The sequence below is a fragment of the Numida meleagris genome, chromosome 2 (genome assembly GCF_002078875.1).
Source record: "Numida meleagris isolate 19003 breed g44 Domestic line chromosome 2, NumMel1.0, whole genome shotgun sequence".
Classification (NCBI taxonomy): domain Eukaryota; kingdom Metazoa; phylum Chordata; class Aves; order Galliformes; family Numididae; genus Numida; species Numida meleagris.
Window position 1 is genome coordinate 143,455,284 of NC_034410.1, and position 17,434 is coordinate 143,472,717.

The 17,434-nt window shown below is 37.5% G+C and overlaps 1 protein-coding gene across 3 annotated transcripts in view; it reads right to left on the reverse strand.

Annotated features, from left to right (window-relative positions):
• The window catches only part of TRAPPC9 (trafficking protein particle complex 9), a 472,762-nt gene that overhangs the window by 293,857 nt on the left and 161,471 nt on the right, over positions 1–17,434 (reverse strand). For all 3 annotated transcript variants that reach the window (XM_021387135.1, XM_021387133.1, XM_021387134.1), the window contains one exon: positions 13,858–13,968. In XM_021387135.1, the coding sequence (XP_021242810.1) occupies positions 13,858–13,968 (111 nt within the window). The remainder of the gene's footprint in view (positions 1–13,857; positions 13,969–17,434) is intronic.

Genomic DNA, 17,434 nt, shown 5'->3' on the forward strand with positions numbered 1-17,434 from the left:
ACAAGGAACTGGATGCAGCAGTAGCCTGGCAGGCTATTTACAGAAACTGTTTGCTTCCCAGCCCCCCTTTTACAAAGAGCAGTAGGAAAATAAAACGCTGCCCAAGTAGCTTCAATATGTGTGGATTTGATTTTGTATGCTTTTACCACTTCTTTAATCACTAAACTGTTAAGACCTCAGTGTAAGCTTTATTCAAATTGAACAGATTACATTTACAGCCATAACGCACATTTTGCCTAGTTTTTGCAAAATAAAATTAGCTCTCAACTTGTACAAAGTAGTAGGGCCATGAAACACTTCATTCAGGTACCCAAAAAGATATAACCACAGGACACACACACACAAAAAAATACTATCTCTTTGTGTGCAGGATGCAGACACCATCAAACTTTAAGAATTGCCTTCTTTGACTTTTACAAAATATAGTTTACCAGTTAGAAAATATTTCAGATTTCCTTTTGATATTCTTTCCCGAATACGAACAAGCAAGTATTCAGTGTGAACAGGCTTAATAACAGAAATTTCCTTCTCTTTATTTTTTTATTTTTTTTTTTTTTCTCTACACAAAGTCCACTTGCATATCTAGTATTTATGAAAAACAATCACAAACCTGGGCTGTCACTGCCACCACATGCTCCCTTATCAAAGACAATTTCTCACTATTCCCACAGAATAACAGAATTCACATCAGGGAGCTAAATAATGTGTCTTTCAGGACTGAAAAAATACTGCAGTGTGTTAAGCAACAGCTCCTCAGTACTGCATTGCTAACTATAGAATCATAGAATGGCTTGGGTTGGAAGGGACCCAAGGATCATCAAGTTCCAACCCCCCTGCCACAGGCAGGGCCACCAACCTCCAAATCTGCTACCAGACCAGGTTGCTCAGGGCCCCATCCAACCTGGTCTTGAACACCTCCAGGAATGGGGCATCCACAACCTCTCTGAGCAGCCTGTTCCGGCATCTCACCACTCTCTCTGTGAAGATCTTTCTTGAACATCTAATCTAAACCTTTCCTCCTTGAGCTTAAAACCATTCCCCCTTGTCCTATCACTATTTACCTGAGTAAAAAGTTGATTCCCCTCCTGTTTATAATCCCCTTTTAAATACTGGAAGGCTGCAATGAGGTCTCCTCGCAGCCTTCTCTTCTCCATGCTGAACAAGCCCAGCTCCCTCAGCCTGTCTTTAGAGGGGTGGTGCTCCAGACCTCTGATCATCTTCTTGGCTCTCCTCTGGACCCTCCCCAACAGCTTCATGGCAGTGGATGGGAAAGCTTGCTCTAACACACTGCCTTTCTAAAAACCTGGTATTTCATCTACGCTAAGATCAGTGGGATGCAGCTGGTTTATATGAATTGCCACTCATTGCTCACACTTTCACTCTTCGTGTAGGTACGTTGCCTACAACTTTCTTCCCTGTGCCATATGAAGTTTCTTCCTGACCCAGTCTGGTTCTGTTCTGAACTGAACCTTTACGAAGTAGAAGAATCCTATTAGAAGGATCTTTAGTAAAAGCTCAGAAACTGCTATGAATAAATTATTATTACACTGTACTTGATCACTTTTATCAATCACAAACAGGCAGCTTCTCTCATTTTAGACTTTTGAATTAAATACAAAATTCTTTCACCAGGTAACACACTCCTAAAACTAAAGCACTGGAGAACACCGTACAAAAAAAATATCAAAGGCAGTTTGTGCTTCAAATAGGTTAAACATGGTCCTGGCTATCCAGCAGCCAAGCTTTCACACTGGTATTAGCAGGTGTTAGATCTCCTTGAAGCTGCTTAAGCTCTGCCAACTCACTGGGAGTTGTACAACTCATTAACACCTTTTTGATGTAAAAGATAAGGCTGAGAACAAAGATTCTCTGGTGCAAGTAAACCTGGAAGGAAACTTGGGTGATCAGTACGTACAGCTGAGAGGTTGAGTCCTCATTAGTCAAAGGGAAAGACTTTAGCTGAGATGCATCCATGGTCAGAATTTTACCACACGTTTCTATTACTAGAATTAATATGCTGCCACGTGCTCTGAGGAGTTGGCATACACTGCAATTGGAACATAAAAAAAGACAACCACTCCAGGAAAAAATATAGGTCACTTGGTAAACCGTGAAGTTTTAATAACTGAGAGAGACAAAATTCCTCTTGTAAACAATGACTCAACAGATTCTTTCCAGCATCAAATTGGTTTCTGAAGATTGACCCAGAGGAGCAGTTATTTTAACTGTATTAAAGGCATGTACAGCCACATTAAAGCATTGGTCAAATTCTTTGAGTTACCTAGTTCAATATATAATGGAACTTATCCAAATTTTAAGTCTTAGTTTTGTCATGTAACTTTTAATACCTTCAACTGATCTAAAAGATGCTAAAACAGAGGTTGCTGTTCCTGACTGTCCATTACCTTCACTCTCTCTGTTGAAGGACAGACCTGTGAATAGCCAATTGGCACCACCACAACGTATGGCAAAGATGACTCTGAGAGGAAGAGTAAAATAAGCAGCTGGGGAACAGAAGTATCTTAGAATATCTGAAGAAGTTGAAAGCATTTATGTCATCCATGAGACAAATTTTTATTCCGTACACAACTAATCCAGTATAGACAGGCTCCAAGCTATTCTCAGCTCCACTCCTTAATGTTGCATTTTAGCAGTGCAAATCTGGAATCAACTGCCTGTGTGGGAATCCCCCAGAAACCTTGACACAAAAAGTCTGTGGACACATCGAAACTCTCACCAAGAAGTAAAGGCTGGACGGGGCTCTGAGCAACCTGATGTAGTGTAGGTGTTCCTGTTCGTTGCTGGGGAGTTGGGGATGACCTGTAAGGGTCCATATTCCCATTCAAGCAATTCTAGGATTCCATGAAATAATTTAGTTTGTGAAAAAAGAATCAAGAAACCAGTTTCCATCTAACAACCTTTCCTTGTTACAGCAGACAATAAAACCTTAATACCATGCGTAACTGGGATGTAGTCCTGACCATGACGGACATCACAAACCAATGAACCACCAGGTTGACCCATGTAAATACATTCAGCAACCTGAGATAAGTGTGGGACCATGTAGAATTTCCACCCATTCCATTCACTTGTTATAAACATAAAAACACAACTGTTAAGACACTGATAGCAGAAGCATCACATCATAGAACAGAAAGAAGTATTAAATTTTAGAACTGTGGAAAAAAACATAAAAACAGGTATTGAAAAACAGAAGCACAAATAAATTTAAACTCTGACTACACAATTCTACTTTATAAACCCAACATTTTTGTGAATTAAAGGGTTTTTTTTTGTAAATTGCGAAACACGTTGGAGGATTAGTGTGCCCATAAAAGGAAAACAGAATTTCAGAAATACAGTCACTACCTGATAATCTCAGAATAAGGCACAATATTGCAAAGTGTGTAGATAACACGGTCAAACTATGGATACTATGAATGCTTTGACACTTATTTCAAATTAAGAACAACTAGCCTAGATGAAAATTCAAATCTGAAAATAAAAATAACAATAATCTTCAGAACGTTTAATCTTTCCAAAATATGAAATTAAGATGAAGTTTTTATATCTTAGAAAAAAGCACTGGAAAACTTATAAACTTTAAAGAAAGAAACCAAAAAATACATTAAAGTTCACTGTTTGTCAGCCCCCACAAAAATGTAATATTAAAAATGGTGATGAAACATTAATGTGCACAGGAAGGCATTCTGAATTGAAAAATATAATTTCAGCAGATGAATCAAAGAAGAAAATGACAACTAAGAAATGAAGGCCTTGCTATAACAGTGCTATTTGAAAATTCAAAATATTACAGGGTATTAGAAGCATTTATGCTCATGACAAGGAGAGTGCTAAGAAGTGAAGATAATACTATGCACATAATACATTAGGAAAAATGAAGTAAGTATGTACCTTGAATTATAGCTTTAACTGTTAATTTTATTCATACATACTTTTCTTAATCTGAGGATTCCTTTCACCTTAAATAGTTCTGAAGTACCACCCTTTCATTTGGTGAAATTGTAACAGAGGAGTGAAAACATTCTACCATGTGCTGATACAATGTCTATTCAAAAGGATCATAGAATGGATTGGGTTGGAAAGGACCTTGAAGCCCATCCACGTCCAACCCCCTCCAATGGGCAGTGTTGTCACCCACCAGATCAGGCTGCCCAGGGCCCCATCCAACCTGGCCTTGAACATCTCCAAGGATGGGGCATCCACAGCCTCCCTGGGCAGCCTGTGCCAGTGCCTCACCGCCCCATCTTCCCAATAAGATGGTTGGTTTTCATTCAACTCCTACTAAACACTGAGCAGATATTTTCATGTATGTCTTGTAATCCACATCCAGCTCCTAAGAGTTAAAAGACAGTCCAGCACTCATCTCAGCAGTTAAAGCTATTCACTATTTCAAGTTTTGATACTTCTTCCACCTTGTTCATCACTTTGGGTTTATGAATACTGCATCTCCTATTTTATCATCTTATTCTTCTGGAACTCCACACAGCTGGCTTCCCAAATTAAAGCCCACAATTTACTATCACGGCACCTGCCTACTTCTCCCTCCTTTTTCCAAATAGTTTCCAAAGGGGCTGAGCAGCATGGACCCCAGAAGGACTCCAGTGATTACTTTATTTCTACAATAAAAAAGTGATTATTCACTCCTCAGTCACCTTTCTCCTACCCAATTAATAACTCTCCTTTCTTATCTGACAGCGGCTCAGATCCTCTATCAGCCTTTCATGAGGACCACTGTCATATGTCAATAATTACATTAAATCTTCCTTACCCACAAACTTAATGATTTAACAGAACATTAATGGATTTATGAGCTACAACTTCCTTGTGTAAAGGCACATTTAATCGTTCTCAATTCAGCACACTTATTCAATGCAGCCATACAACAAAAAAAAATTGAAAGAAATCTGTAATTAACCTTCTTCACTACATGTCACTCTCATCCTTGGGAGTATGTCCTCACAAGTCAACGTGTTTAATCTGGAATGTTTCCAAAAAGTTAGCATCTTTCATAGCCTGAAAGCACTATGTAAGACAAGGAGTAATTTTGAAACTGAAGATATGAAGGCTATAAACACACCTACATCACTAGACAGAAATAAGAGCACTATGGTATTCTGATTTAGAGATCCTCTACCTCTAGTAAAGCTCCTTCTGTGGGTCAGAAAATTAAATTACTTCAATGATTTCATTTGAAAACTTTCTATTACTGTTTGAAATCCCTAAGCTAGAGCAGAATTCTTTGTTTTTACTGTACTTGTCTACTGTAAGGGAACCAATTACAAGCAACATACATTTTCCAAAACAGAGCAAATGTGCTTCGAATGCTGCAGTGTTGATTAAGAGCATACAAAGCCAGTATGGTGAAACTCTTCCTTGGGAAGACCCAGCCAGTGAAAGAGCGGGCTGGAGGGGAGAGACAAAGTGGTCCAAACCAGGAAAGATAATGGACTTCACACCATACAACTCCCTGCTTCTCCAAAGATTGCCAGGGACAACTTTGTCCTAAAAAGAGATTAAAACTGAAGCTGATGATACCGGAAATCAATGCATTTGAACCTGGTAACCAAAAAATCAAGTTTTTTTATGTTCCTTAAATTCACTAATGGAGCTATCAGCGTAAGCCAATGCTATGACACAAACATGACAGCTATTGTGTCTTATTTTGCCCTTCCTTCTTAAAGCAGTAGGTATTTTCCAGTGGAGTGAGGAAGGAGTGCTATGACTTTCTGTAGGGTAATGCACTGTAAACAAATTTACCCAAATGCAGTACATTTTAAAAAGAAATTTGGAATAAATCCTTACACTATTCCAAAGAAGGCTTCAGCTTTTCGTCTACGATCCTGGTATAATACCATCAGGAGGAAAAAAAAAGACAGACTCTATTCCAAACTTCTGAAAACATCTCTATGACTGTAAAATGAAAACATCATAAAGAAGAAGCTTTATATACCATAGCATTTACAAAGCATCTTTCAGACTTCTTCAGATCACTGTTGTCTTAACTTTTTTTTTTTTTAATGAAGGATGACGGAAATGGATGTCAAGACTCAAGAATCAACTCAAACTACTGATGCACTAATTTTAAATGACTTTTCTCTTTAGAGAAAAGACTCATAAAACAGCTATCTGAATTACACTTTTGATCATCTAAAATAAATTAATAGGAATTGCGTGTATTCATTTCCAACTTCAGGAAGCCTACGCTGCACCATCATGATCTTTAACAGAAGATCAGAGAGCAGGCAGAAAGCCAAATCAGTGCAACACTGAAGTGTAACTTTAATAAATCCTCTGGCCATTAAACCAGACTAACTGGTAGCTATTCAAGACAATCTTTTTTCATCTCATTAATGCAGTAACCACAGCAGCAAAACACAGCAACTGCTCCTAAATACAGAGAGTGCTGTCGGCTGAATTAGTCTATTTATCTATAAATATTGGAGAAACCAGCTGTACCTGCACCCAAATGTTTACTCTTCTATCGACGGTATGAACAAAAATGTTGGTAGGACAAAGTCTTAGAGGATGAGAGAAGGTGACAGAGGGGCCCATTCATATCAGCATGTGCTAGGAAGAACAATGTAACACTGGTAGCTTCGGAAATAATAAGTGAATTTACCAATGAGCAAATTTTACCAATCCTCAAGTTTTCCACCTACGTATTTCTTCCTGGTTTTCATTTAATGAGGGAACTAATGACGGTGAAAGGCTGATAATGGTCAACCTTCAGTGTACACTTTTTTCCATCAGTGCTGAAACGTGATCCTTCTAAAACCACAACAAAGACCCAAAGACATCAATATGTGTGAATTAAGTGCAAGCAAAACTTGATTTACTCTACGATTTCTTTCAGGAAACATTATTTTTTCCTGTTTTGCTTGCTGATCCATTGTTGTCTAACACAACAAGCACTTACTAATTTTCTTACGTTCTTCCCTTTTCTTACCACCTATCTTGTACAAAAATGAAAAACAAATGGAAAAGTATTATCATTTCAGTCAATTTTTAATAGGTCTGCACGCTTTGCAATGCTTCCACTTAAGACTGCTAGTTACTAAGGAACAAAAATTGTTTCTCTAAGTGTCTAGCATCCACAATTCAATATACAAATAATTTTTTCCCCTGGGTATTAAAGAAATAAAGGAAGAAAAAAGCTTGACTTCTCCTATGAAAAAGCTCCCTTAAAAAACAAATCTAAATCTGAATTCTCTAATCAATTACTTTGACTTCTTTTCAAGACAACTTTTGAACCCTGCATTTCCTACAACCAGCACTCTACATATCCATCTTTATTTGTCCCTTAAATCACATCAGATTTGGAGTGATTTCCAGATCCAACACTAGGATAGCAAACTTGTACTATATCTGTGAAATATTTTGTATAAGGGCCAACTCAACTAGCTATGTTTATGCTATACCCTATTAAATTTAATAAATCCTATCAGAGACAAAGTTGCCCTGCACTCACCTCTTTTCCCCTAACTGCCTACACAAAATCTTTGAAACAGTGCAAATTGGGTCTCCTAAGGTCAAGTCAATATTCACTGAAAAACTGCCATGCTGGCTACATCCAACTGGTTAGTCACCCCTCATTTAGAAGAGCTGTTAAATTGCTTATACCTGCTTTTGAGAAAGAGGGAAAAACCTTATGAGGAGTCGCACAATACTAAAACAGTTGCCCACCCAGCATAGCATCCTCCAGCTAATTTAGTCAATAATGTCAAAGAGTCTTTCAAATGAAGCTGAGGGAGAGAAGAGAAAAAAACACTCCTAGAGGAGAAAATTAAAGATAATCTATGTAAGGGGAGCTCTTTCCACACCAATAATTTGATGAAAGGTTTATCTGTGTTCCAAATTACTGCATTTTTTGAGAGAAAAAGAAATGCTAAATTCAAATGTAAACCACAGAAAAGAGATTCTCTTGCCCACTGCCTATAGAAATACACTATATATAGAACAAAATGCTAATACTGTACTGGGGAGGGAACAGAGAGACGAACAAGCAGCTAGCTACATTTACTGCTGTTAAAACCTACGAGGACATTTGTTTTCCTGTCATCACATACAGGGTCATAGCACTAGAAAAGTTCTTCCTGCTAGGAAGTCCTGAAATTATGAACAGGTCTTGAGCCATTCAGCAAAGGACACCTCAGCAGAAGCCAGGTCTTTTGTCTACACTTTGGCTTTTAGCAGTGTTCCCTCCTCCCTTCATAATTAAAAGAGAGCTCTTCTCCTTCCCTAACTTCACAGAATACATTAATACTTTCTTTTAAGTTTCACTGTGCATATTAAACCAAATTCAAGGTCTACATCATTTTGATCAGTTATCCGTCTGCATCTTCCATCACACGATACCATTCTTCTTACACGTGTTACCAGAACTGAATGATTTAATTCTCACTTATTGTTCCATATTTCTATTTGCCTACTTAATTCTCCAATAATGTTCAGGTTGTTCAGGCTTTTTTTGCAGCACACACACTGAGAATCCAAAACCGTCATTGCTCAACCATCGTACTCCTGCACTTCACCAAATAAGCAGGCCCCTTCAATGGAAGACAGTTCTTGAGTGCTCAAACTGCAAAGCAACCCAAATCTAAGTTTCTCTTTATTATTCCCTTTATTTCTCTTTATTTCTTCATAGCTCTACTCATTATTTGCCATTTTTGTAGATCTTATCCATAACTTCAACTTAATTATTAAGTCCTCTGAAATAAACATTGAAAGTGGATCTGACCAGTGCTAAGTACACAAACCCTCCCTAAACATACACATATTTTCTTTCCAATTACTCTGTTGAGAAATGCCAATTATTAGCCCAAAACTACGAAGCATATTAATATATTGATTTGGCTGTTAATAAAAATACATAAAAATTGAAAGCCTTACACAACAGAACTATGCCCTTAACAACTGTCAAGTGAACAAAATCTATTACCCCGAAAACAGTAGGTGTTGCTCATTTTTTGTTAATACAACCCTTGATGTTTTTTCTTTAAATCAGCTTGATGCTCCCTCAAAAACTTTTGGCTTGCCACGTATTTAGCATGAAGACCCAGGGAAACTGCTGTGAAATTTTAGTTACAATGACAGCATACAAAGACTTCATCATCATCATTTTGTCTTTAAAAAACAAACCATAATTACAATGGAAGGAAGAAATAATTAATCTCTTATACAGACAACATGTCCTGTCATAAACAAAAGCACAAATTAAAATTGACATGACAGCTATGCGCAATAGCTATCATGATTTATACGCACGGGGACAATGAACTTACTGAGGGAACTTACTGATGAAAGGGTAAGGAATCTTTAAATTCTCCTGCCCTCTGGAACGGGACAAATTTTAAAATGTTTTCAATAAGCCTGCACATTGCCAACTAGTACTGAAGAAATCACAGTATATAACATTTCCACTTAACTTAGTATATTTTTATTATAAATCAGTTATGAAAAAAGACGGCAAGCATTTAACATGAATCTGACAACCAGCTTCCAGAGTAATGCCACTTCTGAAAATTCAACATTTAGCCAATTAGGTCTAAGCAGATACTCACAGACTTCACAGCTCAATTAAGGAATGTATTTAAATAAGCAGTAGTCAGTGGCCTTCATTAAGTAACCACACAAAGAAGTTTTAACATAACCTTAGTTACCATGGTCAAAAAAACCCTATTATATGATGAGAGGTATAAAAATAAAAATAATAATTTGATTCTTTCATTGCTCTTGACTGCCATTTGAATTTAACAAAAAAGTACTTAAAAAAATCTGGGGTCAATATATCAGAATGTATTTCACTTACCAGAACTAAGAAATGCTTGACTTTAACAATGATAACTTACCGTAGTGGATTGTCTAAGAAAGCTCACTCATTTAGCCCTATAGCCCTGCTGAAGGGCACGAGTCAGCTTACTCAGAAAGAAGTCTGGACTGCAGTTCTTAATTTCTGATTACTGACTTTGCTACCGTGATATTAATTAATTATTCATCTCTCAAAATCATATATTAAAAAAAAAAAAAAGGGAAGGAAATCCAAATCCAAATCCATTATGTTGCTTCACATCAGCATTCACGAGTCATCTTGCACGTGGGTCACAGCAGCCTCATGCAGTGGTACTGATTTAGGGAAGAGTGGCCGGAAAGCTTCTGCTGTCCCGCCAGAAAAGAACATGGTGGTGCTGGTCAATAGCTGGCTAAGCATGAGCCAGCAGTGTGCCCAGGTGGCCGAGAAGGCAATGTTTTAGACTGGACGTTAGGAAGAATTTCTTCATGGAGAGCATGGTTAAGCATTGGAACAGGTTGCCCCAGGAGGTGGTGGTGTCACCATCCCCGGAGATACAACAGAAACATGGATGTAGCACTAAGGCATGTAATTTAGCAATGGGACATGGTAGGTACAGTTGGAGACTGGACTTGATCTTGAAGGTCTTTTCCAACCCAGTTGATTCTATTCTATGACCAGTACTTGTCAGAACTTGTAAATGTTGCCCAGAAGCCGTTGTTATGTGAATGGCCATAAGAGGATGTCCTCATTTATGAAGAACTGTACCAGTCATACACCTGTTCAAAAGCTCCAGGGGTACTTACTATTCACAGGAAAACACAATTCTCAAAAAATTTTAGATTTTGTTCATGTACCTGCTGAAGAAGTTGCCAGATCCTTGGCAGCTCCTTCATGGTCAGCAATATTTGACCATTTTTTTCCAGTCTGCTTTTATCAAGGTCCTGTTTGTTCCTCACTATTCAATTCCTTGGCCAGCTCTGTTCGCTTGCAGTCAAAAGCACTGAATCTCATGGTCCTCACACCAAGGCCAAAACAGTCCTTCATCTAACTGTTATATTTGCAGCCACTAACTGTGAAGCTGTGTAAACACAAAAGACTGAAAACTCAGTTGTGCTGCACCACAAAGACAGAGGAGAAGACTCAGCTACTCAGACCACTACCTTGTTAATCCTCCACAGATTATGATGTTTGCCACTCCTAGCAGACAAACACACTGTGCACAGAATGGAAATCTAAAGGTAAAGTATGGTATGTTGTACAAAATGAGATATCCTGGGGCACATAATGTGATAACAACTATTACCATAAATTATGAAGTGATTTACGGATAAATGAGGGTTGTCATGAAACTTAATTTTATTGGTTTGATAATCAAGTAAGAAACACAATAATTACCATACCTGTTTTTCAATAAACTAAAATCACTGCTATTAGCAACACTTCTTTGTTAACGTAGATAACACAATTCCCTCCCGGAGCCGCCTGCTATATTCTTCTAATTCTGAACAATCTGTTGAATCCCACACCACTGTGATAAACGATTTCAGTTTCACTGCTCATTATATCAAAAATATTTCTAATTTACAGCAAAGCTCCTTCAATTGTGTACAGCTGACAATGCAAGAAACGGTTTCACAGCCGGAAAGCTTTGCTAGCCTAGAAAACTATCTGAAGACTGGAATTTCCAATAGCTTTTCTAAGAGAATTCCAGCTCCATAATATAGAAAGCAGAAGCAACGCATCAGAGACTTCCAAGTTATTTTAGTTTCTAAATATTCAGGGAAGCAAAGAGGCAAGCAGTAAGCAGGATGCAGCATTATTCTTCTTTTTAGGTTTGTTGGCAGAAAATATGATAAGCACAATCTCTAGCAATGAGAACAGGGACGAAGAAAACAATTTCCTAGCATCTACTCTTTGTCAGGACAGTAGATTTCAGAAATGATGGTGATGAATGGAGGGAGAGTAAATTACAAAAGAAACCACAAGTAACCAAAGTAAGAGCTGGAGGAGAAGTTACAATTTAAATAAAAGTGGAATGAGAAGAACATTAAGAATGAGGAAGGAACCAGGAAGAAACAGGGAAGGGGGGAAAAAAAAGACTTTTAATGAACTTCCTCACTTCAAATATTACTCAAATTAAAAAAAAAAAAAAAAAAAAAAAGATGTCCAAAGATGAAAAAAAGATAACCTTAGACTAGGTCTTAGAGAAAAACGTACATCTGGACCAGAAACATTTGGTTCTAAAGCAAGCCCCTGTGAATGACAGTTCTATGTTAAGAAAGTAAGATCTAAGACCAGTGCCACAAAAAAGGGGAATAGTTCTGATCTTGTTTTTTAGTAAAATTATCCAAAGCTCTATAGTAGAAAGAGTCGGTGAATTTTAAGGCTCAGTGTATGTTCCATCTAAGTCTCTGCAGAAGATTCATTAGAATAAAAATTAAATCTCCAAGTAACAACGGAGCTATATACAGTTAAAAATATATAGTTACAAGTTAAACTGCTTATCATTCAATAAATAAATAACCAGTGGGTTGAGAACTGGTAGAAAACTCTGTGCAACTTGTAAACACAAATAAAAGAATAAAATATTTTTGCATTAAGATTAAAATCAATACCATTACAAATTTTACATTCTTGCAAGAGCTACAACATCCACTTTGATAAATGACTGTTTCAGAAGACTTACTGAAAAAGTTTTTATCCATTAGAATCTAATGATTTCAGGATATGTAAACTTCAGTTATTAAATCCATAGGAAAACAAAAGTAATTCAAACAAGGAGATGCAAAGTAATTATGTTACTTATAACTTTATTCCTGTTTATTACATATTGTCCTAAGAACTGTGGGAGGCAAATTCTAAGGTGTATACCAGCTACAAAAAAAAATATGGAAAATAGCAAAAGAAATACAAACAAAAATATATGGAGAATACAGATATGAATATGCACATTTTGGTAAGTATTTAGTCTGCTTTTCTGAAATGAAAAGAGTAAATTCTTTCTGAAAAAAAAAATAGAAAAGAAAGAAGCACTGCTTGTTACGACTGTTTTTGTCTACTTCTTCAGAAAGAAAAGTTGACAAAATTCAACTTTGAGACAACATGCTTTGTCATGATATTACTGATAATGTAACATACTTTGTACTTGCTTTTCACAATTGCTTGTCTTGCAATTGGTGTATTTCTACCTTGAAATAATATTCAGCCTGAAATTTAAAGACACTGAAGTATTTCCCTTTAAATGTTTATCAATTGTATGACTTAAGAGAACTCTCTCAAAGAAAAGAACTGTGCTAATGTCTATGACCAAACTGAAACACCTCTTTTCTCATGTCTCATCTTATCAGAATGGAAAGGATGTGATCTAGATGAAATGATCATCTGAAGGAGAAAAACCAAATAACCAAGTACCTAGGGAACAGCCAGCTGTAGAAATTCTAGGAAGATACATTATGGTAAATAATTCTTAAGTATCTTATGATGTACTTAGCTACAAAATATCCTTTATATCACCGCCAAAGAATTGGAAGAAACAACACACACAAGAGCCTACTTAATTCTAAAATAACCACAGAAATTGTCATTGCTTGATCTGCAATTCTATTTTTCCTTATCCCATTTCTCTTTCCATAAAAACAGACAAAATGTCTGGGGAACTACATGGAGAATAGAGCATTTCAAATTGGGAAAGGATAATGATCTACTGGGTTCTGTTTTTAACAGTAGAACAACTACGTTCAGAGCACATGAAAATCATATCAAAACATTTTACGAGAACACAACTAAACTAGTTGGGTCAGTGCTATATCCATCTATATACCTCACAACCTACAATTTTATGTTTTGTCCTTTACTAGATTCAAAGCCAAAGAAAGTGACTTGAGAAAGCACTATAACACAATGACGCACCTTAAAGAAAATAAAATTATGTTCTTTGCCAGTTTTACCATGTTTTAAAGAAAAGCAAGCCCTAAATATCAACAGCAGGGTAGAAATAAATAATATGCTTAAAAGTAGGGCCCTCTAAATGTGAAAGGACTTACCGCTGACATTCTCCAGCATGCAGAATTAAATCTTCGTTGTTCCTAGCACTGATGGTCAACTCGTGCTCTGTTGAATTGAAGACATCAAGAAGTAGATGACATTGCCGGGTGCTGTTCAGGCATGGGAAGAAAGGATTTCACAATGTCAATAACACACCGTGGGACAATCAGACATATATCTGAATAAACATTTATACATAAATATATATGCTTGCATATAACTATACATGTATTCCCGCACAGATATTTAATACCTTATATTTATAGCTTATATGAATATCTCACTCTTTTAGTAGAAATATCCTTTTTTTAAAAAAACTAAAACCTGACAGAAGCATATGTTCAAGAAGTGTTCCATGACAATGATGACCCCAACAATATTAAGTCTTACAGCATTTGATCATCTGCATATATCCTCACTCTGTCGCTTTGAGATTCGCCCTTATGGGAAAAAGCCACTCATTTTTTTCAGTTCTTACAGCATTCTCACCAGACAGGTTTTATTACTTCATACTACCCTGACATCTTTTTAAGAAGCAAAACTTTAAATCCTTGCTCAGTTTGTAAGGGAACAGTTCCACATACTATAGAATCACAGAATGGTTTAGGTTGGAAGGGACATTTAAGATCATCTAGTTCCAACTCCTCTGCTATAGGCAGGGACACCTCCCCTAGATCAGGTTGCTCTCAGCCCCATCCAGCCTGGCCTTGAATGCTTCCAGAGGGTGGGCATCCACAACCTCACTGGGCTGCATGTTACAGTGTCTCACCACCCTCACAGTAAAGAGATATTTAGTCTAAATTTACCCTCTTTCAGTTTATAACTATTTCCCTGTGTCCTGTTGCTACATGCCACTATAAATGTCCCTCCCCAGCTTTCCTGTAGGCCCCCTTCAGGTACTGGAAGGCCTCTATAAGGTCCCACCGAGGACCTTTTTATTCTCCAGGCTGAAGAGCCCCAACCCTCTCATCCTGTTCTTGTAGGGAAGGCACTCTGATCAGCCCTCTGGTCATCTTTGTGGCCTTCCTCTGGACCCACTCTGCCTATAGGCTGGAGAAAGTTGGCTTTCTCCATTACGCCAAGTACTCCAGGAGAGACAACTTTGTCCCTTCTTACAGAAAGGAAAACACAGACAGCACTAACAGAAGGTCTTATATTCACCACCTACTGTCCTTCAAACCCAAATTTCCCTAGCTGCATTCACTGGGAATATACAGATTGTGGTTTTTGTAACCTTTGGAAATAATACTGATAGAGGTACAGAAAAGGAACCTTACTGTAAATTTTTAGTCTTATTTATAAGCTTTTCTTCTTTGTGAAATAATGTATAAACAGGAACATTCAATGAAGACTATAATATAATACAGATGAAGCAAAAAATCAGAAAGAGAATCAGATATAAAATCCCAAATACAGTCAGAAAGCTGTGATAATGCTTTATCAGTCCACTCTGAAATTCAAAACTTCTTCAGAAGCTACTTAATTAAGGAAAATATACAAGCCTTAAGCATCACTATAATTCATTTTTAACTATAAATGACTTTGAAGTTTAAACGTATTTATAACAACATTAGGTGACTTGCCATTGGGAATTACAGAATAAAGTAGTATATCTGTGATCTTTGTACATCCCATGTAATTGCTACCAGAATCAGTGAGTAGGGAAAAGCAACTTGTACTGGATGTCAGAAATAAAACTCATCAGCAGCTTTAACTTATCAGAGAACCACAGAAACACAGAATGACTTGGGTTGGAAGGGTCCTCAAAGATCATCTAGCTCCAGCTCCCTGCCATGAGCAGGGTTGCCCCCCACCAGGTCAGGCTGCTCAGGGCGCCATGCAACCTGGCCTTGAACGCCTCTGGGGATGGGGCAGCCACAGCTTCTCTGGGCAGGTTAAGAGGGAGCTCACATGAAATCAGAAGTTCCCCAGAAGGGAAGAAAGAGGAACACAATGGTAAGATGAGGGTCGTCAGAGCCATCTTTCAAGTAACACATGTTCAGACTCTGTAAGATACAGCCGTGTGTCTCAGGTAACCAAGTATACTTCTTCTACTGCATGAGAATTTCAATACAACTCCAGTCATTCCAGAGGCAATTAAGCTCTAACAATGCAAGAGTGTAAGAGCTGCTCTTATACTTACGAAAAAGGTTCTCTGGTGCGTAATACAATTCTCTTTTGAATATCAAGAGAGAGCATTTCCAGAGCACGTACAGGAGGAACCGCATTGCTGCCACGCAGAACCCTGAGATGGGACACCCCTACAAGTAAGGGAAGCTGGGGTTCAGCCCCAAGTGACAGCAGCACCACATGCAACCAGGCACTGAGCTGCAAGCGAGCACTGCCTGGGGACAGCACCATGCCTCTAAGGAAAAGCAGAAAGGAAAGAGGGGATGGGGTTTGGAGGAGATTTTTGGTATTTTTAAGGGTTTTTACTCCTTTTGGGTCAAATTCCAATGAATACTGAATATAGATACTGCACAAAGGTAGCTGAGTGCCTGAAGCAAACATGTCAAAACTCATGAATTTTGAACAAATAAGGAGTCATGGCTCTTAGCAGAAACTCCCTGCCTCAACAACTCACATGAAAGGAATGACTGCAAAAGGCAGTAGCTAACCTGTTACCAGCAAGGAATGAGAAAGTGAGAAAAGCAAGCCTGGCTTCCATCTCACTGCTGGGCGTGGGACAAGCCCTGTAAAGCCACAGGAAGCTTCTGTCTCTCCAGTAGATGCTAAGACATGATTTGCAAGTGAGATTTCTGGTGTTCTGTTTACAAAATTCAATGTGGAAGGAATTTTTTATTTATCCCACAGAAAGAAACAAAAAGTTGTTCGAAATAACATTCATAAAAGCCCTGTGCAATTGTTTTTGGCAGCAGAATCAAAGTTTTGTAAATAAAACAATTGATGCTATAAATATAAGGGACCTATACAACCAGCGGCCCTTCACAACTTAACATCATCTCTCATTCTAAAAATTCCTGAATAAAACTCTTCTACTATACAGTGAAAATTATTTGTCATGACACTTTGTTCATCCTTTTCAAACATCACAAAAAATAGCTGTATAGGGAAAATACTTTTTCCTTGTCACTTTTGAGCTGAATATGCAGGGAAATCTTTAGTAAAAAATGAAAGTCAAAGTTAGAGAATCATTACAGTACTTTGAAAAATAATAAGATACAGGTATAAAAAGCTTGCAGGCAACATGAAGGCAGTAGGAAAATACAACATCACAATTCAGAGTAATCACGTATCAGCATCAAATCAACTACTAGAGCAATAAAAAACAATTTAAGGTTACAAAAATATAAGAACTGAAACAACAAGCTTTGAATATTGGAAATAAGGCAAAACAAACTCTGGAAAATTATATATAATACTATAATAAAGGGGAAAAAAGAAAATCTGCAAGTTGCTAAAAAGAAATTTACTTAAGATCTGGAAAGTAGAAAAACTTTCTTTTTTCGTTTTTTGCCATGTCACAAGCAAGCAGTAGGAGTGTATAGAACTGATGAAGCTGAGCTACAGCCACGTGAAAATGAAAGTTCCAGGAAAACAAAGAATTAGCAAGAA